The sequence below is a fragment of the Nestor notabilis genome, unplaced genomic scaffold (genome assembly GCF_000696875.1).
Source record: "Nestor notabilis isolate BGI_N333 unplaced genomic scaffold, ASM69687v1 scaffold33920, whole genome shotgun sequence".
NCBI lineage: Eukaryota > Metazoa > Chordata > Aves > Psittaciformes > Psittacidae > Nestor > Nestor notabilis.
This window is the reverse complement of record NW_009910315.1, coordinates 21,766-45,457: the sequence shown is the minus strand read 5'-3', so window position 1 is coordinate 45,457 and position 23,692 is coordinate 21,766. Positions and strand designations below refer to the sequence as shown.

General features: G+C 35.6%; 1 protein-coding gene across 1 annotated transcript; it reads left to right on the top strand.

Moving 5' to 3' along the window:
• Positions 1 to 886: 886 nt before the first annotated feature.
• Positions 887 to 22,991, top strand: DMXL2 (Dmx-like 2; the record flags this gene model as incomplete). Its single annotated transcript, XM_010009402.1, has 24 exons — positions 887 to 1,000; positions 1,164 to 1,329; positions 2,299 to 2,563; positions 3,163 to 4,262; positions 5,368 to 5,559; positions 6,924 to 7,000; positions 7,688 to 7,818; positions 8,486 to 8,734; positions 10,337 to 10,518; positions 10,869 to 11,005; positions 11,861 to 11,946; positions 12,188 to 12,389; positions 13,418 to 13,535; positions 14,361 to 14,423; positions 14,819 to 14,905; positions 14,987 to 15,108; positions 15,857 to 15,995; positions 16,590 to 16,650; positions 16,738 to 16,865; positions 18,437 to 18,514; positions 19,125 to 19,216; positions 19,799 to 19,851; positions 20,908 to 21,125; positions 22,238 to 22,991. Coding segments are annotated over 24 exons (4,270 nt in total), but the record flags the coding sequence as incomplete, so codon positions are not given.
• Positions 22,992 to 23,692: the final 701 nt, after the last annotated feature.

The following is a 23,692-nucleotide window of genomic DNA, read 5'->3' as shown; positions in this document are numbered from 1 at the left end:
TTAGTAAAAAGTATATAAAGGGTCTTTCTGCAATTTTTGTATTTTTTATAATGGAGTTAGTATAGAACATAAAAGATCTGAACTGCAACTAAATGCAGCTTTTACTCTTCTGAAGAGTCATAAAATTATTATTTTATAGAAACATGCACCTATATTACGTAAAACCAAAATAACACCAAATCTCATTTGCATGTAGTTTTCTTATGGGAGGTCTAATAATGGATAAAATGCAATATATTTCTGAGATATCTAAAATTTTCCTATAGATACCAATGAGATTTAAATCCTTGCTTTAATAAGAATTTCAGCTTTTTTGTAACTTGAAGTTTGAGGGATTTGAATAATTACTAGATTTTGCTTTGAATTACAGCAAATAATGCAATCTCTGAAATGTCTGTGGAACAGAAGTACCTACTAGTTTACTAAATTTCCAAGTTGTGCTGTAAAAATACGTTTTGAAAAATTACAGGATACTGGAATCCAGGAGTAAAACCTAATTATCCTAATACTCCAAATTACATCTCCAAGTCCTGTACCAAAACCAGCGTTCGTTAAGGGAATACTTGTATGAACTTAGATATATGTAAATAATGGAATGCAAGAGGAATTTCATGTGATAGTGAGTTACTGTAACACTTTCAAAGAAGAGACTTATCTGCATAGTCTAATATCCCACTGTGGTTGAGAAGGGTTAATATCTGCAGTAGTGCTGTTTTTCTGAGTGTTAAGAACGTTTACAGTGTAATGAGAGCTGTTACATATGAATAAAACATTCTGACAGAAATTACTTTTGCTTAGTAGAAATAATACAGTCACCCATACCATCCTTCCTGAAAGAAAACATGTTACTTAGCTAAAAGCAGCCTATTTTCAGCAATAACAGTAGGTTTTGCTTACTACAGGTTGCAAAAGCTTCATTTCAGAGGAACAATGATGCCTTAGATGCTGCACTTTTTTACCTTGCTATGAAGAAAAAGGCAGTGGTGTGGGGTCTGTTTAGGTAAGTTCTGCTAACTGTAAGTTTGATTAAACCTTAATTGAACCAGGAATGCAAAGAAGAACTCACCCAGATTAGAGTTTAAATTAAAGTGATTAATTGTTCAAGTGATTGTATGCTAAGATGATATAATAAGTAGTTGTATATGTTGCATTTCCTTATTCAGGTCCCAGAAAGACGAGAAGATGACTGCCTTTTTCAGCCACAACTTCAGTGAAGATAGATGGCGCAAAGCTGCTTTAAAAAATGCTTTTGCTTTGCTGGGAAAACAACGCTTTGAACAATCAGCTGCATTTTTCCTGCTAGCAGGTTCACTGAAAGATGCTATAGAGGTATCCATATTTGAGAAATCAAGTTTTTGGTTTCTAATTTGACCTATGTAACTGCATCCTTACAAGCTGTTCTCTGCTGATATTTTCCATAAAGTATGGCAGCACAAATGGTATGGTGTGCCCACACACGACCTCCTTGTGCTCTGCAGACATACCATTTACCTCCACAATACTGTAAAAAGCAGAGTGAAAGCTGATCTGAAGCCCAGAATAATTTTTCAGGTACATCAGTTCTCAGTGGAAGCACTTTTGGGAGTAACAGTCATGACCCTTCTGGCAAAATTTTGATAACAGTTCAGTTGTGGCACTCCATTCAGCCTCCAGCTATTCTGCATGACCTATTGTTACAACATTAAGTTAAAAAAAGAAGTCAGAGTTCTCTTCTAAAGCAGCCGTAGGATCCCCTTTTAGTGAAGCTGTGATGTTGCCTACCACAGGGGAAGTGAGAGCTGTAAGCAGGGTCATTACCCAAGCAGTACCTCTCAGAAGAGAATGGGAATGGGAGAATCTTTAGTTCTCCTGCCTATTTATATGCAGTATGTTTGTCTTTACCTGAGAATGTAAAGAATTTTCCTGAGAGATGTAATTCTGCAGATGAGACAGTATGAAGAATATCTTACCCGTGATGTATTAACATTAAAGTTGGAAGTTGTCTTTATTCTACTAGGTAGAATTAACATCTTTACTTCTGCCATATTAATCTTTGACATGCTATTGTACTGGTATTCATATCATAATTCCTGAAACAGAAGAAAGCACACCTCTTCCCAAACATGGAAGAAAATACGTTACTTAGATATGTATCACCATGGTTTTGACCCAGAGATTAATACGTACTTTAAAGAACAGGTATGATGAGGACAAAGAAATCAATCTGTTCTGTAAATATTTATTGCTATCCACTTAATTGTTATTTTAAGGAACTTTCTTTCCCCTATAAAGCAACCTTTTCCCCACTTCTTATCATAGGTTTGCCTTGAGAAAATGGAAGACATCCAGTTGGCTATGGTTATTGCTCGTTTATATGAATCAGAGTTTGAAACCTCCGTCACATACACCTCCATTCTTTATGAAAAGATTTTGGGCTGCCAAAAGGATGGAACTGGGTTCAGCTGTACTAAATTGCATTCTGATCCATTTCTGAGAAGCATTGCATACTGGATAATGAAAGATTACACTAGAGCACTGGACACGTTACTGGAACAAACACCTAAAGATGATGATGAAAACCCAGGTAAGGGAAAAACCTTAGTCTGATGGGACAAACTTATTAAGACAGAGTAGAGAAATACTTCCTATGTATTTATGCAGTTCCTTCTCCTAAAATACCATTATACTGAAATTAAAAACAAAACAATAAAAAAAAACCCCACACCAACCATGTTTTTCACATTTCTTCCAAAGACTTGTCCAATGGACTTAAATTCTCATTCTTGCTTCTGGGAATTAGCAGTGTTCTAGCTGGATTTCCTATCCTGTCTCTTCCAAGATTAATGTTAAGGGACAGGTAACTACAGAGGTTTCTGTGGCATATTCCCTCCCTTGTGGAAAACTACCTGACTGATCACCTCAGCTTTTTTTTAGGCTTAACTGAGTAAAATATAACAGTGAGGCAAATGAGGGAATTTAGTATCTTTCTACTCATCCAGCTCATACCTTTAATCTTTTTGTGGGGAATAAGTAATTAATTCTTCCTTTTGTTTTGGCAACTGGACACAAAAGTGTCTTGGTTTTTGTGTTTTGACAAGTCTCTAATGCAGGAAATAGTGCAAAACAGAATAATACCATTTTAAAGCCATTTTCAATAGATGTCATATCTGTTTACTTCCTTAGTTATCGTCAAGTCGTGCAATCCTGTGGTGTTCAGTTTTTACAATTATCTTCGGACCCACCCTTTGCTCATCCGAAGATACTTCAGTTCACCAGAAGGGACTTTGGCCACCTTAGGTCTAAAAACTGAGAAAAGCTTTGTTGATAAAATTAATCTTATAGAAAGAAAATTATTCTTCACTACTGCAAATGCTCATTTTAAAGTGGGCTGCCCTGTACTAGCTCTTGAAGTCCTTTCCAAAATTCCAAAAGTAAGAAAAAAGTCTACGGTAGCTGCAGAAAAAGAGTCACCTAGTACTCCAATACAAGCTGGTGTTTCAGATTCCAAAGCCCTAAGGGGTGGTGCTGGAAGTGGTGATATAGACTGGTCAAAACCTATTTCAACTTCCTTTGCATTGGAAAATACTGTTGAATCTTCAGCACAGTTTGACTGGAGTCAGCCAGCAGTAAAATTTGATGATGAGCCCCTTACTCTTGACTGGGGTGAAGACAAAAATGGATCAGATGAAGAGGACAAGGATGTTGGTATAATAATGAAAAACTCAAAATCTGATTCTAAGAGTGGAGAAGATGATGAGAGAACTTTAGACACCACCATCCCACAAACACCACAGGGGGAAGCTTCTGATGAAGGGGACACTGAGGTTGATGTTATTGCTGAGCAACTGAAGTTCAGAGCCTGTTTGAAGATCCTTATGACTGAACTGAGGACTTTGGCTACAGGTTATGAAGTAGATGGAGGAAAGCTCAGATTTCAGCTGTACAACTGGCTTGAAAAAGAGATTGCTGCTATGCATGAAATATGCAACCATGACACTGGGGGCAAAGACTATTGTAAAACGTATACCAAAGTAAACGGGGATCTACTTGATCACGATGATATTACGGATAAGCCAGACATTGGTTCGTATGAACGGCACCAGATAGAAAGACGGAGGTTACAAGCAAAACGAGAACATGCTGAAAGACGAAAGTGGTGGCTGCAGAAGAACCAAGCTCTTCTAAGAGTTTTTCTAAGTTATTGTAGTCTTCATGGGGCACAAGGTGGTGGTTTAGCATCTGTGCGAATGGAGCTGAAGTTCTTGCTGCAAGAGTCACAGCAGGTAAAACCTTCAGTTAATTTCTGTTCACAAGCATGGACAGTTCTGCACTGTCAGTTTTGTCAAATGCTGACGTTTGTGCCTAGATAGAGGTTTCTCATGTTCTGCAAGTCTAGTGGTCAAGATCATTTTAATGTTCTTGGAGAAAGAACTTCATATTTAAGTTTTTGCTTTACACATCATCCTGATTATTTGGTCCTTAAGAATCTGTTATGTGACACTGAAGAATAGGCTACCTATAATGATGGAGTATAAATGCTGTTGTTTATATTATAGCTGAAGCATTATAAAGGTGTTCCAATGAAATTCTAATTTTGATCACACTATTTGGGGTATCTATATAATAAATTAAATTCACAGTTGCTGAAATACGACAAAATCTGATTCCCTGCACCTCTGCAACTCATTCAAGGCAGCTACAAGGAAAGGGGTTTTAGCTACAAGGAAAGGGGTTTTAGCTGCAAGACTCAACAGATAATACTAAGACAAGGTAGTGCTCTGTTTTACTATATTATGGCATTCTCTACATTCATAGAAAAAGGGAGATTTTCCAGCAAATGTTAATGGCTAAACTAAACTACGGTAGATAATCTGATACCAGGCAGTATCAGATTATCTGCTTGAGTCCTAGATTTCTCAACATTTCATAGGAGCACTAGACAACTGTTTTGGTGGTACTAGGCTTAGCATGTACTTTGAAGGATAAAATAAAAAAGTTCTGTTTGTTTCCACTTGAGAAACTCAGATTAGTGCAAATTTGATTTTGTTGTTAAACTCAGACCAGTGAGTATTATGTCAACTTATGCTACTGCAAGTGCATTAATGTTTCTTATTAGACAATCCCAACACTTCCTAATGAACTACATAAAAATACTCTTCCTGCGCTAAATTTAAAGGCATTCCAGCAATTTTGGTTGTCAAGTCTGATCCATGTTATTACAGTAAATAAGATACTTTTGACAGCAGTCACAGTAAAATCTTGTCTATACTGAGTAGACAGCAATGGAAGAGGATAAATAACCCTGGAAAAACATTTAAGATGTAAAATTATCTTTAACTTTTTTTTTCCTCAGCAGTATCATTAAATGCAATCTTTTGTTTTAAACAGGAAACTACTGTGAAACAGCTTCAGTCCCCTCTTCCACTACCCACAACACTACCGTTGCTTTCTGCAAGCATAGCATCCACAAAAACAGTGATAGCTAATCCTGTGCTATATTTAAACAACCACATCCATGATATTCTTTACACTATTGTGCAGATGAAATCACCACCACATCCTCATATTGAAGATGTTAAGGTAATGAAAAGCTTTCAGGAAATGCTAAATGATTTTTTTATAAAATGGGGAGTGAGCACATGAAAAATAAAATGTGGTGTTTGAGTTAAATTTTCAACTTACCCTTTCACAATACTGACCTTCTCATTTAAGTCTGGTGAATTGAAAATGCTAGTTAGCCACTTGCTTTCTGACACGTTTTTTGAATCCAGTTAGTTCATCCAGATTCTGGCCATTCTCAGGAAACTATTCCAAATGTGAATATTCACTAAAACGCTGAATTCTTGAGTCAGTAAATTTGAGGGGTGGGGGTGTCAAAGAGCCTGAGACTGACACAGTAAATTAGTAAGAAGCTATATCGTTATTTTGTACATTTAGATCAGTATTCCTATTCATTAATTTGAATTTCTGTTGATGGGATGAAAGTAGGGAAAAATTAGGAAAATGAGCTGTCCCACTTTAAGGCAGTAAAGTTTCTAAAACTGTAACCCAAGCTTATTTAAATCTCACTTTCTCTTGTATTAGTTGACTCTTTTTCCTTCCTGCATTATGCTACAGCAAGCATCTTTCTTACTCTAAAAACTCCTACTTCACATGCATTTTCTTTTAATAGAGAATTCGGAAAGAAAAGCCGACACCTCCTAACTGCAAAACACCTATTTAAATAATTCATAGCTTTAGTCTAAGGTTTAGCATTTGATTAAATGGAAAGATGGTAGGAAAAGATGGAAATGAACACATGGTGAGTTTAAAAAAGTTAACATTTTTAACAGTTTGACAGTACCATTTTCTTCACACTGTGGATTTCACCGGACTTTCCAAGAAATCCTTGAATTTCTTCTGTTTAAGAACTGGAGTATTTCTGTTGCATTGTGAGGCAATAATGGAGTATTATTCTTGTTATTCCTGGAGACTTCTGGAAATCTGTAAGCAGAGAACTGAGGTAAAAAAGAGATAATAGATAAAACAATCACACAATGTTTACACAAACTGTTGTATTTTACTCATTTTGAGCAACTACTACTACACGGAGCTGTGATGTTAAATAATATGGCTTCCTGGAACCATCCCATCAAATTCATTATCATAATAGGACACACTTAATAGCTCCTTCCTTATACTCATTCAATGCAGCAGTTCTGTATTAGAATCAAGTTAATTAACTTGACATATTAGAAGGTTTTGACTGCAATCAAATAATCTTGAACAAGCAGTTGTGATTTTCAAAGTACTGTATTGTAAACGTAAAGGAACATTCAACTACTATTTCCTGCACTTGGTTTAAAACTGAGATATTCCTGTATACGCACATTTCCAGTGCTGTTTAGAAAGAATTGAAGGTTACTCACCTTTAATATGTAACTTTTTGGCTCTTTTTATTTTAGGTACACACACTTCATTCTTTAGCAGCTTCACTTTCTGCATCCATTTATCAAGCATTATGTGACAGCCACAGCTACAGGTAAAAATGGAAGTTTTCTTACAGTCCTATATTTGGAGTATACTTTAGGTATCCAAAACAGAAATTCTTCATGCACATGTTGAAAAAAGGGATTAAATATCTGCGTATGGGTATAGATATTCACACAGTTAAGACATTGCTAGCTTTGGTATGCCAGATCAATTTTACACAGATTAAATAACACACATCATTTGGATTTTTTCCAATAAATAGTAGGAAAATCTGCTGTCACTCTTACTGGGGATGCTTCTGAAAAATAATAGAATGCTGGCTTTCCATGGCACAATCACTGCTGTTCAGTGGTGCAGGGGAAACACTTGAAACCTAATTGAAGTCAGGTTTCAGGCAGTTTATATTCCAAACTGGAAGAGACTGCTATAAATACATTTTAAAAAAAATAAAAATATTCAGAACAAATATATCACTAAAGTTTTTGAAAAAGCCTTTTTCATATCTGCAGCTATGCATCGAACATATTAAAATTGATAATGCCACATGGAAACATTTCAGGTTTTAATAAACAATGTATTTTGTATACTGTGAAATTATAAAACTCTTGACTTAGTTCCATAGAATTTTAAATGTTGCATCTTCTGATTAAAATGACAAGAATGTATATATACTATACTTTATGACAAAAACGTTCTAAAATCCTTTCTCATCAGAAAAAAATTAATTTGTATTTAGCCTTCAAGCAGATGCAAATCAGTTTACAGGGATGGTTTATCAAGGACTGCTTTTGAGTGATCGACGCAGACTGAGGACAGAAAGCATTGAAGAGCATGCAACTCCAAACTCATCTCCTGCTCAGTGGCCTGGTGAGTCAAAATAAGGTTACTTTTTGCACCACTGGATGAGGTCTGCATTTCAAAATAATTTCACTGCCCTATAGTATGATGGATGGTCAGTGATGTGTAAGTGTTTCTGATTTAGTTTTTAAATTAATAATGGCCTTTAGCTTTTTCACCTATCAAAACAAATAAAAATAAACGTTCTACATGGCAAACATCTTGCTTGAAGGAGAGACCACGATCTTTAGGATAAACTCAGTAAGCTGATAATTTGTCATCCTAAAATGTTTTCTACCAGTCTGCCTCACCCCCAGCAAAGCTAATTTTGTTAGCTGTTTCCAGAGTACTGTTTTACATCTATGCTTTACGTGGTATAGCTATCAAAACAACTACTCTCAATATGTGAGCATAAATTTAGTTTTTTGAGGTCAACTGTGGAAACAGTGCAGGAATTTCATAGGCAAACTGAATCGCCCATATTTGCAGAGAGGTACAACACAGAAGTCCCAGACCCAAGAAGGCTTTTTCTAATTTTGATCTTTATGATTTTAAGTACCAATAGTACATTTCATCTGAATAAAAATATTATGTGGTTATTAATATATGTTTATCATAAAATGTAGAGGTGAAGCATTTTTTTCCATTTGTACTCTTACTCATTTAACAGAGAACTTTTCCTCTTTTCTCTTTCCAGGCGTGAGTTCACTTATAAATCTCTTAAGTTCTGCTCAGGATGAAGATCAACCAAAGCTAAACGTCCTACTTTGTGAAGCTGTTGTAGCTGTCTACCTGAGTCTCCTTATACATGCCCTTGCAACCAATTCATGTAATGAATTATTTCGACTAGCAGCTCATCCTTTGAACAGTCGAATGTGGGCTGCTGTTTTTGGTGGAGGAGTGAAACTTCTTGTAAAACCTCGAAGGCAGTCAGAAAATATTCCAGGTACTGTATTCTCTGAAGGTCACGCTAATGATATGCATTTTATTCCTTTTAGTAACCTAGTAGGACAGATTTCTTTCCTTTTAAAGACAAAAACCAAGCAAGCAGAATTTAAATATCTACTGGCAAGAAAACTGTTACATAAATTAAAAAGCAGAAAAAAATTAGTCTTGCAGTTGTCCTTTGTAACGTCACCCAGCACATTTTGAATTTGCCATAAAAACTGTAGTTACTATACTGCTAATATTAGTATGAGATGCTTGCTTATAACACTTTTCAGGCCTTTCAGTCAGCATTTTTTAGTGAAAAAACAGACAGTATAAATCAGTATTAATACCTATGGTTTTCTGTACGTGAGAGATGAGTTACTGTTTAACAACTGCAGTAACTTGGAAGCAATATTTCTGGAACCAGTTTCTATTGCAAGATAGGTTTCACCTTGCATAAGACCACAGAGAAGAAATATCAACTTCATCTGTTGGAAAATAGTTCATGCATATGTAAGCTCCAACTAAACCCAGGAAATCTTGCAAAGATGGATGAGCATGTCTTAATATACTGCACAACAAAAAGCAATAATGAAGACTGAATTCAGGCTCTGGAGACAAAGGCAAATACAACCATTTGTCATAGCCTTCACACTGCAACAATACTGAAAACCATGTCACACAGACTTTCAAAATAATGATAGGCTTAAAACTTACGCAAAAAATAATATTCTATATCTGAACTAAAAATCAAAACAGTAATAAGGCAATTCACCATTATCACTATGCGTAATAGATATCTGGCATCCATGCAATAACTTAAACTCATTTAGAGTAGTTATTCTCGAAAGATGTTAATATGAATAACTTACATAAAGCCATGTGTTCATTTGAGATGTATTCTGTTTTCCTTTAACCTACAAGCTGCTACAGCTTCTGATGTTTCAGAGGACAGTAATGAAGGTTTGTAAAAACTTGCAGTGTAGATGAATGTTAGTAGTGGCTTTTTAAAAAGAAAACCAATTTTTAAATATCTAGCTCCTTCGTAATAAAGTAAGTGTGATTTCCAATGTTGCCTGGTCAATAACACTTTGAAAACCAAATTCCACAGTAATATTTTGATAACTCTTCAGGCATTTTAAATCATAGTGCTTTAAATAGACTTCAGTTGTCCAAAAGCCTGTCTTTCTATTCAAATTTTCTTTGCCATGAATTCCTTGGCTTATATCGTGAATAACTACTGGTACTTGTGCAGTTTACAGTTCAGTGACGTTTTATACATTACACTTATTTCTCAACAGAATTTCTTAAATTCTTTAATTTCTTCGGATTTTTTTCAACTAAAAGCTTTTAATTTAAAAGCTACATCTCCTGAGAACTCAGTCCAGATAATAAATGTGTTTCTCATGATATATCTCATGTATAAACACTACAGTTATTGAATTCATTGTAAATGAACTTTTTCTATAATTACACTTACTTTATTTAGGCTGGCTTTGATTTCTGAAATGGTAGAAATCAGTTCCTAAAACAGTGGTTTTAGTTGCTTCGATTAGAAAATACAGCCATTTCTAAAGATGCAGTAGTAACATCAGCTTTTCAAATTCCCTGAATTTAGCACCACCTCTTCCATCGGAAGAAATGGATAAACATCGCCGTCGGTTTAATATGAGAATGCTAGTGCCGGGAAGACCAGTAAAAGATAGCACTGTACCACCACCTGTACCTGCAGAAAGACCCTCTTACAAAGAAAAGTTTATCCCTCCAGAACTCAGCATGTGGGACTACTTTATGGCAAAGGTAATTAAAAATGGAAAACGTAAGTTTATAAAAGCTTATTTCTTCTCTATTAAGTTTCGAAGGATAAAAATAAGGTGAAACTTTTGAGTACTCTTCACAGTCTGCTGCAGATTATTATCCTTGTAATAAAAGATGAAGAGCCTGCAAATATGTTACTCAACTTTCAAAACATATCTCTTGACAATTAGGAAAATTAATACTTTTCCCCTTGCTACTTGCGTTTTAGGGAAACTTACTTATCAGTTAAGTAGTTGGCATTTAAACTCTTTGACACTGATAACTGAAGTAAGAATTGAATATGCAGAGATCAGAAAATTGCTTTTATAGCAGACTTTTATTCTGTGTTGCAGCCATTTCTTCCTCTATCAGACAGTGGTGTTATATATGACTCCGATGAAAGCTTTCACAGTGATGAGGAGGAAGACGATGATGATGCTTTCCTCTCTGATACACAGATCCAGGAACACAAAGATGCCAATTCTTACAGGTTAGCAGAAATTACCACTATTTCAGAATAATTATGTCAAGTGCTTACCTTTGCTTCCAAATTAAAGAAGATACAGGTCCTCTGCACCACCCAGTTTAAGTCAAATAATTCTAGTACCGTGACTAGACCTATCTGTGGCAATGGGATTACAGAAGTGACAATTTCTCATTACAGTAATGGTTCTGAATTTACCTGCCTAAAAAAACAGGATTAGGAAGTCAAAAGTCAAAAAAAAAAATCTTCATTTTTAAGACACAAAGACCCAATTCAAGCATGATCTTTAGCTTTTGAATGAGGGGCAGACTGAATAAAACACTTAGAAGATTAAATATGCAAAATAAAATGAAATAAAATGTATCACTTCATCATTATAAAAATGGAGAAAAATTATGGCTTTTTTATGTGTTGTTCAAGTCTCTGGTAGTCATTACAGCTATACTGTATAGGGTTTACATCTTTAATGTGAGACTCTTTCTGCGTGAAAGCTTCTGCCATGAATGCCAGACTCAGGCAATGTCTTGTATTCATCATGATTTCATGGAGAATTTCAGGAGGCAATTCAATTAAGCTTGCACTTAATTCTCAGTCATACAGAGGCTTGAACATGCACACTCTTTTTTCTGAGGGAAGAGTACAATAATCTGGGATTTGTAAAAGAGAGAAGGGGATAGTGCTTGTTAGAGGGAGGTGCCCTTAGAGGCACCTCTAACAATTACGTAGTTGATACCTTTCTCTGTGTCTGGTAAGCCTCAGTGTAACAGCTACACTGTTCTTCTTATCTGTGTATTTGGTAGAAGGAGAAAAATGTAACACCGTTGATATTTTAACACAACTAAATCTATTCTTTTCATGCAGCTGGGCTCTTCTGCATCTGACAATGGTAAAATTAGTTCTGCACAATATTAAGAACTTCTTTCCCATTGCTGGTCTGGAAATCACTGGTACGCTAAATTCTGCTTTACATCTTAGTTTTCTGTATAAGTGGCTTTCTCTCAGACTTTGCTTTTTATTTTCATTTTTTAATTTAAATAATACATTATTTTTTACCATTATCAAGTACGTTTCCTTTCAAAATTTTTTTTTTAATGGTTTTATTCTGGGGATTTTTATACATGCTGTAACTTCATTGATTTATTTTCTTTTCCCCCCTCTGAGCCTTACTTTCTTAATATTTCTGTTTAGATCTGCCTGTAACATCACCATTGGGTATTGCTGTAATAAAAAATTTGGAACACTGGGAACAGATTCTTCAAGATAGAATGGACCAGTTTGAAGGCCCACCACCAAACTACATCAATACTTATCCTAGTGACATTGGCGTAGGTGCAGGACCAGCTATTCTCCGCAATAAAGCAATGATTGAACCAGAAAACACACCATTCAAGTAAGCACTTTTTTTCCTAGCAAAAACACATTCTTTGATCACGTGAATACTAAAGAGTATTTTCACCTAAACAGCCAAATAAAGGTTCTAGCCAATGCTTTATAGAAACCACTTTCCCATGTCTCCTTGTCCCTTCTTACAGAGCTGTCTCCTGCAGCAGCCTTTACTTATTGTGCTGCACCTTTCACAACTGCAGCAAGAAAGGAGTATAGGAAGAGCAGAACTTGGAGGACAAGGGCAATGGCTGCTACAGGGAAGACTCTATTCAACCTCTTACTATGCCCTCCAGTAGCAGCTGTTTCCCACCCTACCTTAGCAACAAAAGGAGAGAGTTACATAGTACATGTGAAATGTCAGGAGGAAAAGAGAAAGTTGTATAGTGCTTGTAATGCCAGTCCTCCTGTGCTTAGGTCAATGTCCTGCTTGCAGGTATCCCTGAATGCAGATAGCAAGCCATGTTTTCAACTCAGACATAGCTTGCTTTTTTCAATATACTAAAATACAATTTTAGGTTTGCTCACTATAAATGACTTTGGATTCTTATGGTTGATACTGTATAGAATTTTATTAAAATATTCTTACAAACATGCACTGCTTTTTTAGAAGTGTTTGTCCTCAAACATGAGGCAGTGAATTTTATTGGTTCATGAACTATGTATTTGTGAATTCTTTTGAATACTGAAAGAAATACATAAAGAAATTCTGTAGGGCCAGCATAATTCCAACATAAAAGCAGTTTTAGTAGAGTGCAAATACAGACATAAATGCAAGTGAGCAGATTGAAGTGTAGTACTTGGAAGTTAGTAACATTGTGTGGATTTAAAAAAAATGCTAGAGAAAAATATCTCGATATTTGCTTTAAGCCGATTAGATCTTAAACTTTGGTGGTTTTTTTTCCTTCAGAATTTCATCTAAAGTCATTGAGTCTTGTTTTTAGATCTTTGTTTTCTGTCCAGCTTTAGTTACATTGAAGCTTTTTCTTCCCACCCCCCCACCTCCCCCTTTTTTTTTCCTTTTGTTCTATCCAGATCAAAGGATTATTCAGCACTTCCAGCAAAAAGGCTCTGGCATTTTCTTGTGAAGCAAGAAATTCTTCAGGAGACTTTCATAAGATACATATTCACAAAGAAAAGAAAACAAAGTGAGGTAAACAAAGGATGTAACTTTTTTCCTAAAAAAACAACAAACACCCCCAAAAAAACCCTTCAAGTGTAACTGTTCCTCAGTCTCTTCAGTATTTCTTTTAATTTTTCTTTCCGTTTTTTTGTTGGTATTTCGATTTCCTTTCATTTAACAGTGTATGGATTTTTTTAAAGAAATCAACATGACTGTCATGTTGCTTATTGAAATATCAACTGAACCAAATATTTTTAGATGAGACATATCTCACCTTACATGTTTTTGAATACTGTCCTCATAAAGAAACAGAACATTTACAATAAGTAATAAGTAAATAAATTTAAGTGTTCATATATTTTTGTGTGTGTTTGTCATATTGAAAAAGAAATTTAAATGAGCTATTGCTTTGTGTATATGTATATATGCATGAGTAATATATACATATAAAACTAATATTATATAGCAATATATAATACAGGGCTTTACAAATTGTACCAGTTACAACTGTAATGAGTTATAACTGAAAATTTAAACCAACACATAAGTACCATGGGAATAAGTGTACTACTTAGTATCTTTAAGCATTCCTGTAAGTATGGAGTTTGTGTGTGTATTACTCCTCCATTTATTTACTATCTCATACATTTTATGTTCATCTAGGAGGCATTACATTTTAAGTGAGCTTGTTTAGATTCCTGTCGTAGTTTCTGTGCCTTTTATAAAAAGTTAAAAATACATTTGTCATCATTTACTGACAGAGTGGCCTTTAAAATCTAGTTTGGAATGTTTCATTCTTTTTTTATATTTGTTTGTGCATGTGTTTTGTGTTTGTGACTGTGTGATGTTATGTAGTCTGTAGAAGATCGTGTGGAGCAGGTCAAACAAAACTGCGTAGCAGAAGATCACAAAAACAAGGTAGTATCCCTTCTACCAAACCTCTAGCACATTCTTAAAAGTTCTGTGGAACTGGCTTTTCTTTCTCTAATATGACTAACAGAAGCTCTATGTTCTGTGTAGTCTGTGTGACAGGCTTTTAATCCATGAATTAACTTCGGATGTCCTGATAATTGGGATGAGTGAACACCTTGTAAATAGCATTGCACACACAACTTTGTGTTTCTTACACTCAAATATAACTTTTGGCTTCTAGAACACTAAAGAGTATGAGAAGTCTAAAGTTTAGCTTCCTAAACAATGCTGAGGCCACTGAACTTTTCTTGCATGAATTTTGTTTAGATTTTTGCAGTCTGAATGTACAACTACAAAATGGATTTTCATGCTAATTGAAATGTCTTACGTGTGTTTTGTAGGTTGAAGCAGATCTTGGCTACCCGGGAGGAAAAGCAAAAGTCATTCACAAAGAATCAGATATGATAATGGCATTTGCAGTTAACAAGGTAAGCCCTCAAATGCTACAATAAGTGTAATAAAAAGGTCTTAGTTGTAGTTAGTATAAACTTTCTCTTTCTGCTGCATAGGCAAACAGCAATGAAATTGTTTTGGCATCTACACATGATGTTCAAGAACTTGATATTTCAGCTCTACTGGCTGCTCAGTCATTTATATGGATTGGGGAAGAATATGACAGAGAGTCTAAAAGGTAGGATTGATTCTTTGTGGTTATGTTAAGAATACTGGGTTTACTGCGAGGATGCATATATAATACCTGCGTAAGCACAAGTAGATCATTAAAAAAAAAAGTTGATTACTCTTCTTCACTGGGTTTCAGATTGCTTTACAAGGGAGCGAGGAAAGGCAAAAGAATAATTACTGTCTTTGTTTTACAAACGGAGAAACTAAGGTTTTGAGGGGTTTAAGTATTTTTGGCATGTCTGCACAGTGAAGTCCCATGATGCATAAGCTAATAAAGGAAGTGCTACCTTAGAAACACTGCAGTTGCATCATTGCAGTGTTGAGGCTAGTTGTGGTAGCTAATGCTAGTTGTATAATGCAATGGCCTGAATTACTGCCTCCTCCATTACCGTGCTGAGAAGCATGAATATATCAGCTGCACCAGGCACTCATCTGTACCATGCTCCATTGCACAGAATAGGTCTACATAAAGACACACAGGTCAGAAATATTCCAACAGTATTGCTCTCAAAAGAGTTTATATTCTCAGCATCTGTCTACCAGAGTTAGGACCATCTGTTGAAGTTAAACACTGATAGTTTTGGAGCATGTGGAAAGCATTTGTACAATGTAAGTGCAGTAATTAATCAGTTTATAGTCTCATTTATAATCAGTTGTCTACCCACTGCCATTAAGCACTTGACAATGAGATAACCAAACAGTATTGGTAGAAAAGAAACACTTGTTTAAAGCATAGCTCTGCTGTTCTTTTACAGTTCTGATGATATTGACTTTCGTGGTTCTACCACAACGCTAGCTCAGTCTGCTGCATCATCTTTTGGAGCGACTCAGATACAGCCATCTTCATCTATGCCATGGTTAGGCAGTGGTCAAACTAGCACTGGAGCTGGTGTGGTAAGTACTTCTGTTGCATGCAGCTCAAGAGACTTACTTTTTTTAGTGTAGTATTTAGTAGAGACCGCTAGCGTGCACGAGTCATCACACTGTTAATTCAGTGTTGACATAAATTGCCTACAGTGACCAAGACCTGGCCCAGAAGAAGGCCAAACTAAGCATTTTTGTGTTTATTGTGACATAGAAAATAACGGGACATTAGGGTTTTTCTTGTGGAAACTTTGAGGTAAGACCTTTAGTTTCTGGAGACAAACAAGCAAACAACAAAGGCTAACTGAAACCAGAACAAGCCCAAACTTTAAATTCTTACACTGGGACTAATATCAAAAGCATACACATCAGCATGTGCTGAAGTTCTTTGTATAATAGAAAATAACTAATACTATTTGAATGTTCGTGTCTAAAAATGTTATGTCATCAACAGGCTTTAATTACTATACTGCCACTAAACATAATTAGATGCAAATAAAGCTAGCTTAACAGGCTTTTTTTTAACTGGGGGACACTCACCATGTAGTAGTATAAACAAAGTTGAATAGTGTGTTTGTGTCTTTTTTCAAAAATAATTTTAATTTTTATTTGTCTTATATGAAGCTTATTAAAAGAAATCTGAATAATGTCAAGAGAATGGCTTCACATCCAGTCCATCAGTATTGTAAGTGAATCATATTTACTAGTAGATATTAGATAATTTCTATAAAATACTGTGGTGTTAATGAATGAGCATCTATCTTTATCTTAGATCTTACAGGAGCACAAGATGGTAGTGTTCGAATGTTTGAGTGGACAAGGCCACAGCAATTGGTATGCTTCCAGCAGGCTGGGAATGCCAGGGTTACAAGAATGTATTTCAATTCCCAGGGCAATAAGGTAAGTACAATATTTCGAATTTTTCCCTTTTTTGCACCTTTTTTTATTAGATTTATTTTTATTCTTAAGGAAACATTTGGTTGTACTGTGACCTCAAAAGCAGTTGTAACTCATTATGCACCAAACTCTTAAGATGCCCTAAAATTATATCATAGTGTCATATCATTCATTTTGTCTGCATATGGAAGCTTTGTAATAAATGCTAGCCCTTATTCTCGTTTCTTTTCTGCCAGCTTTACACTCTTATCCTATATCCCATTTGCTACATTTTCAGTCTTTCTGATCTCCCTGTTCTGAGATCTGTATTCTCATGTGGTGACCTTTATTAATTAAAAATTAAAAAATATAATAATAATACTGAGCTTACATATTTTGTAGAAGCAAACTTGTATCAATCTAGGCACGGGTCTTCAAGAAGTGCTTCACACTTTGCATTCTGGCCAAGACCAAGTTTTGACAGAATGCATTACCTAGGAGATACATATAATACAGTGTGTTAGTTTGAAGAATATAAATATACTCCAGTACAGGGGAGAGCAGAAAGAGTGCACCATATGCTTTGGCCAGAAATTACTCTAAGGTACATGAGATGCAGAAAGCAGAGTGGCCAAAGAAAGAAATTGAGAGTAATACCCACCTCTTCAGTTTTTCATGTTGCCCATTCTGTTATTTTAGCAGGTCTTGTCTGCATTTTTACTGTCAAAGTATTTAACCTCATTATAGTTAAAAGGCATAAAAGGCGAGTTGAAGGAGTTCAAGCACGACTCCAAGATAGCTATAAAACAGTGAAGGTCAACATTTAGAAAGAGATGGAAACAAAGTATCTCCCAGCATACTTATTTTCAAGTAGCATAAAATCTCATTTAAACTTTTTTTAAGAAGATTAGTGGTTTGATTACATTTTGAGATATTGCAATCTTAACATCACATGGGAATCAATTTTAAACAAGAAATTATGATGTACGAGTTGTTCCCGGTGTTTCACATTGGGGTTACTCAGGCATGACTCATGAAACCTAACTAAAAAGAGAATATAAAAAAATACTTCTGAATATTTCTAAAAACACTTTTTAAAAATACTTACAGGTGTAGAATATGCTCTATAGCATATACAGTATTAATTGCTATGCATTTTGGCTAATAAATATAACTCAGACACTTTACCATTCATAATATAGTACAGCCCTTCCATAACTGTTATCATGCTTTTATGGCTCGCTGTCATGCATCTTACTACACTAAGCATTTTCAAGTAGAGTTATGGAGGAATCATGCCTGTGTAAACTTTAGCATTTAACATTAGGATTTGAAAGATCCACACTTAAAAAGCCTCCATTGCCAGAAAAAAGTAAGATATGTAGGAGAGCATCAATCATTAAATAATCATTAAACAATTAGCACTGAACTCACTTGGCTTCTAAATTACTTTTCTGTACCTGACAATCGTTGTTGATATTTAATATGGTTTGGTGGTTTAGGTGGGTTTTTTTCCTGGTCAGCTGTTTACTTTCATGAAGTAAGCATCCAGTAACCAGTACGTTGTGCTAATAAATGCAGTTCATTCCTTGCAGTGCGGTGTTGCTGATGGTGAAGGATTTCTAAGTATTTGGCAAGTAAACCAAACCACCTCAAATCCTAAACCCTATCTGGTAAGTACACAGTATTTTTTTATTTTTTTCTCTTTATAGAGGAAAATTAAGTCTTTGAGACTTCAGACAGGCCAAGAGTGTAAAGTTTCACTGAGATGTTTTGATTTTGTTGCTTTTTAATTAGCTATTTTAGCAAAACAACTGTAGAGTTTCAATGAGACGTCTTTGGAAAACTAATTCTACAATAACCATAAGCTGCAATGTAATTACAAATACTACTTCAGCACTACTCTTGATTAAATTAAAAATCAGAACTGACAGTAATGACTTTACAACCACAAGACTTCGTAAAAACACACCCTTCAATTCTTTTCACTGCTGAACAGTACATTAAGACCAGACCATGCTTACCTTGAAATTCAGGCTATGATGATACACTATCTTGTGGATTTGTTACAGTTCGCTTATTTAGTATCTTTTGATTTTATACTGGATTTTTAATCCATTGTTCTGTTCTCTGAGGTTTCAAACTGCATTGCCTATCAGTTTTTAAACTTTGTCTAAAAGACTGCTTGTGTTATGCTATCAGTGACATCAGGCTGTTAGTAACTTCTGATGCAGAACAGAACTGGTAAGATTGCATCTTTTTTGTTTGTTTTGTTTTTAATAGAGTTGGCAGTGCCACAGTAAAACCACAAGTGACTTTGCATTTATAACCTCCTCAAGTCTAGTTGCTACATCGGGACAGTCCAATGATAACAGGTGTGTTTAAAGAAACATTGAGGAATTTCACCAAATTTGCCTACTCATCTCATTAACTTCCTAGCGTCTTGTGCATTCATGTGTGGCTGACATCTTACCTTAAAGCTCAGTGTTCTAAGCTTTGTTACAGCTTGAACTTAGAGATGATTTCTTTGAACATATTCCTTCAGTTGCTGGTTTCTCAAAGTTAGTTTTTGTGAGGAGGGGTCAACAGCCAGTTTTTTCAAGGTGTATTCCAAATGCAGCCAGTCTGACATGATGCTGTTGCTGGGGGGAAAAATGTTCAGCAAAGACAAAATAATTCTTTTTCTCTGAAAAGAACAACTTCTATAATTTCTTAGTACAACTCAGGATTACACATCTTAAAGACAGAAAGTATAGGTCCACTAAGAAGCATGAAAGAGCATAAAAGGAATTAAAGCTCTTAACTCTCTGCTTATGCTCTCTGATGACTCCAGAGTCTAGGGCTCCATATTCAGTTCTGCCTTCTAGGCTTTGACATAAAATGTGAATGCTTTCTGAGTCATGTCACCCCATGAATCACTTAGCAACAGGCCATAATGACTTTTTTCACCCCCTCAGAAATGTGTGCCTCTGGGACAGTTTGGCTTCATCTGGTAACAATCTTATACATGGTAAGTAATGCAGTGAAAATTAAACCTCTACTACTTACTGACTAAGGAAGTAAAGCATGTGTATGCATTTGGAGTAAGGGGGAAAATTTGCACTGGGGAACTGTTCTAAACGTATATTGTACGCTAATGCATGCACCAGAACTGATACTGCTTAGTCTCTAACATGATGTTCATCAGTTCTGTGTAAGAAAGTATGAAGAAAGAAGATTATTCAGAAAGCTGGTTTTGTGCCAGTATTAATAAAAACTGAAATATCTGAATACAATCCTAAAAAAACCCAACTAATAAGGCTGCTTTATTGAACACTTAGGTGTATGCAAGCTTACACTTAAAAGTGGCACTTAATATATCCAGTACTCTGTTGGAGCACAGAGGAAAAGACAACTGTAGGTAACACTAGAAGCAAATCCTTCTGTCTGCTATCCTTGTCTTTCGGCACTTGGACTGGAGTCTTAAAAAATATTTGTGTCTGTTTGACCAAGTTCAATAATTTTATCTTTATGTAATGAACCAAAGCAAAATCCTATCATGTTGTGCTATGAAAGAAAAATACATACAAATCCAAATGTCATATCCTGGGCTTTTAAAAGAGCAAGTTCAACCATCAACATCTGCAAATAACTTCATTACTTGAATAAGCAATAGGTGCATTCTGAGATTCATACAGTAAAACCAAGAGATTGCACAGAAGTTCAGCTTCATTTTAAAGAGATTTTTTAGTTCAGCTATATATATATATATTTTTTTTTTTTTAACTTGGGAATTTAATTGAACTTAATATGGGGAATTTTGTATTTTCTCATTTGTTTTAAATCCAGGTACATACCTGTATTCTAAAATGAATTAGACTGCCTATCATGTTTTCTTGTGCATTAGCTCTGCATAGCTCTTAATGAGAGCAACAAGCTGTCAGCTCGTATGACACTACCTGTGTGGAGGAACATATCTGTCAAGTTAGAAAATACTCAGATAACACTTTCTAGAAGAAATGCATTTTAAGATCGAAAGCTACTTACAGTTTCAAATCTATTAATTTCCAACATCCTCCTTCTTCAGCCTTCGCCTGTCATGATCACGGTGCAACAGTACTTCAGTATGCACCTAAACATCAACTGCTAATTTCTGGAGGTAGGAAGGGATACATCTACATCTTTGACATCAGACAGCGGCAAATCCTTTACACATTCCATGCACACGAGTCAGCTGTGAAGGCCCTTGCCCTGGACCCTTCTGAGGACTATTTTGTCACAGGCTCAGCAGAAGGCAACATGAAGGTAAGATACTGGATAAGCTGAGTTGTATAGAGTATTTAGCTGAAGTAGTGTATTGACACACGTTGATGGGCATGCGGTAAATAGGCAGATGAATGCAGTAACAAAACAAAAACAAACCCCCAAAACCCAAACCTACGTTTGACACATAGGATGCTTGCTTTACATTTATAACATAAACTTAAATATATTAATATCTTTCTAGAGCAAGTAGGTTTTGCTTTCCACTTAAACAGTCTTTTTAAAGTTGTGTGACTGAGTTTTAAGCTGATAAATCAAAGTGCATGATTCTGAAACCTTAGCTTTATTTTTCTGTTTAAAATGGTCTGGTTTTGCCTTTGGCTATTTCCCCATGCAATACAGGGGGCGCTCAGTAACTTCAACAGTGTATGGAGTGTCTGTATCACCAATTCTGTTTAATCTTGGTGCTGAAGCCCCTGACACAGCTACTGAGGTGTCATAGCAGTAAGAAACAAACAACAACAAAACAGAAATACAGTCCCTGTTTTAAATGGCATATTTCCTGAATGCTAAAGGAAAGAAATACAAGAACATGGTAAAGAGAAGGAGAATACATTTCTTTCGTTTTAACTGGACGCCATACTGTTTAGTAGGTGCTTTCTGTGCCTCCATGCACTTACTGGGCTAGTCTTGATGAGGGCTTCTGAAATTTAGGGCACAAGAACAGATAGCTCAGCTCTGCTACCACTCTGCTTGCTTATTAGTTATACAGCTTACTTTGTGCAGCATTCCTTAGCAGAAAAGCATTTCCAGCTGCTGGAAAGCTGACAATAATCATCTTGGATAAAATGCAAACTGACCATTTCTGCAGCTTTCATGGGGCAAAGCTGGGAGGGGCACTACTGGCCACGTAACACAGGGCAGCTTCACCCCCAATAACCAGCTGTTCCACATTGAGATAGCTTTCTGCTGTCTCACTTTATGTTTCACCAGGAGCCTCTCAAGACTCTAAGATTTGTAATTGATACTAACATACAATGAAAAATACCCTTTATCTTCGCTGAATAGTATTTAGAACAGCCAGGAATCTGAAATACCAAGGGAAAAAATACAAATCCTAATTTTAATCTCCTTTTGTCATTCTTTTGATACAGGTGTGGAGGCTGACTGGCTATAATTTAATTCATTCATTTAAAAATGAACATGCTAAGCAGTCCATTTTCAGAAATATTGGTGCTGGTGTCACCCAGATTGAAACTGTGCAAGGCAATCGTATTTTCTCCTGTGGAGCAGATGGCACACTGAAAATGAGGGTTCTTCCCAATGCTTTCAATGTACCTTCAAGCATTTCTGACGCTCTGTAGCATCACGTGAGCTAAGCCTGGTTTTATTTAATGTCCCCTTAAGTAGCTAAAGACACAGTGATAAGCACTGTGGAAAGGAAACATTCTGTTTCCTTTCAAAGCAGTTACTGCAGCATTAAGTAGTATGGGGGGAAAAAATGATTAAAAATAAACCAACCCACAACACTTTTACAACAGATGTATTTTGAGTATGCCCATAAGGATCACTGGGGTGGAATTGCATGTACTGTATTGTAAAAGCAAAGAATTAAACCCAGTACAGTTAGTCACAGGCAGGGTTATTGCTCAGTAACCCACAAGCTGCATTTAGTAAGCGTATTGCAAAGATTCTGACAGTTGTCAGTCACTTCACAAGCACTGTGGCTCTACAAGTCAGTAAGCATTTCTGATGTGATTCTGATTATTTTTATTCCATTTTTTCGCACTAATTGAAGCATGTGTACAATTTCTCATTGTAAAATAGTTTAGTTTTAATTAAGGGTACTTGGTGTATTTTGGTTTTTGCAAGAAAGTGGATGCAAATGCCGTGGAACATGTGCAATCAAGAACGTACTGTGAGACGTATCATTTTATGCTGAGATTTTTTTTCCTAGTGAGTATTAATACACAGTTGATACTGCAGCTTGCACATCAACACATTTTTAAATGCAATGTTTTTTAATTTGCACACTATTTTCCTTTCTTCCCAACAGCTATGTTTTCTATTGGACACCTGCCTTTACTTTAGGAATGTATTGTAAGCACTAAATGTTTGTAGTGAAGACATCCATGATTCTAGTCAGCTTTTAGTTTTGAAATTCATTTGTCCTGAAAAATACTTCATTAAATGAAGCTGTTAAGAGAATACCAATGGAACATATAATGCCACATTTCAGATGAATGTCAGGCTTTACGTGGCCAGCTAGTAAATAGTGGATAAAACTGGTAATTAAATTATTACCACAGTATATTGTATAAACTATGCAGAGTTCAATATTGTTTGCTTGTAATATAACTAGCTACTGTTGTCAGCTGTATTTTTCTGTTGTAAACAAAAAATATGTTCTTAAGAGACTGGAACGGATGTCTGCGTATTTAAATGTTAACAAACTGTCTTACTCCAATGAAAATTTTGATGTCTGTGCTGTATTGTAAAATATACTAGAATAAAAAGCACCTTTCTCCCAAGGTGATTTTAAATTGCAGGCTGTGAAGTACGAGAAGTACAAAAAGAAAGAAGAGTAAATGTCACTGTTTAGTTTTCCC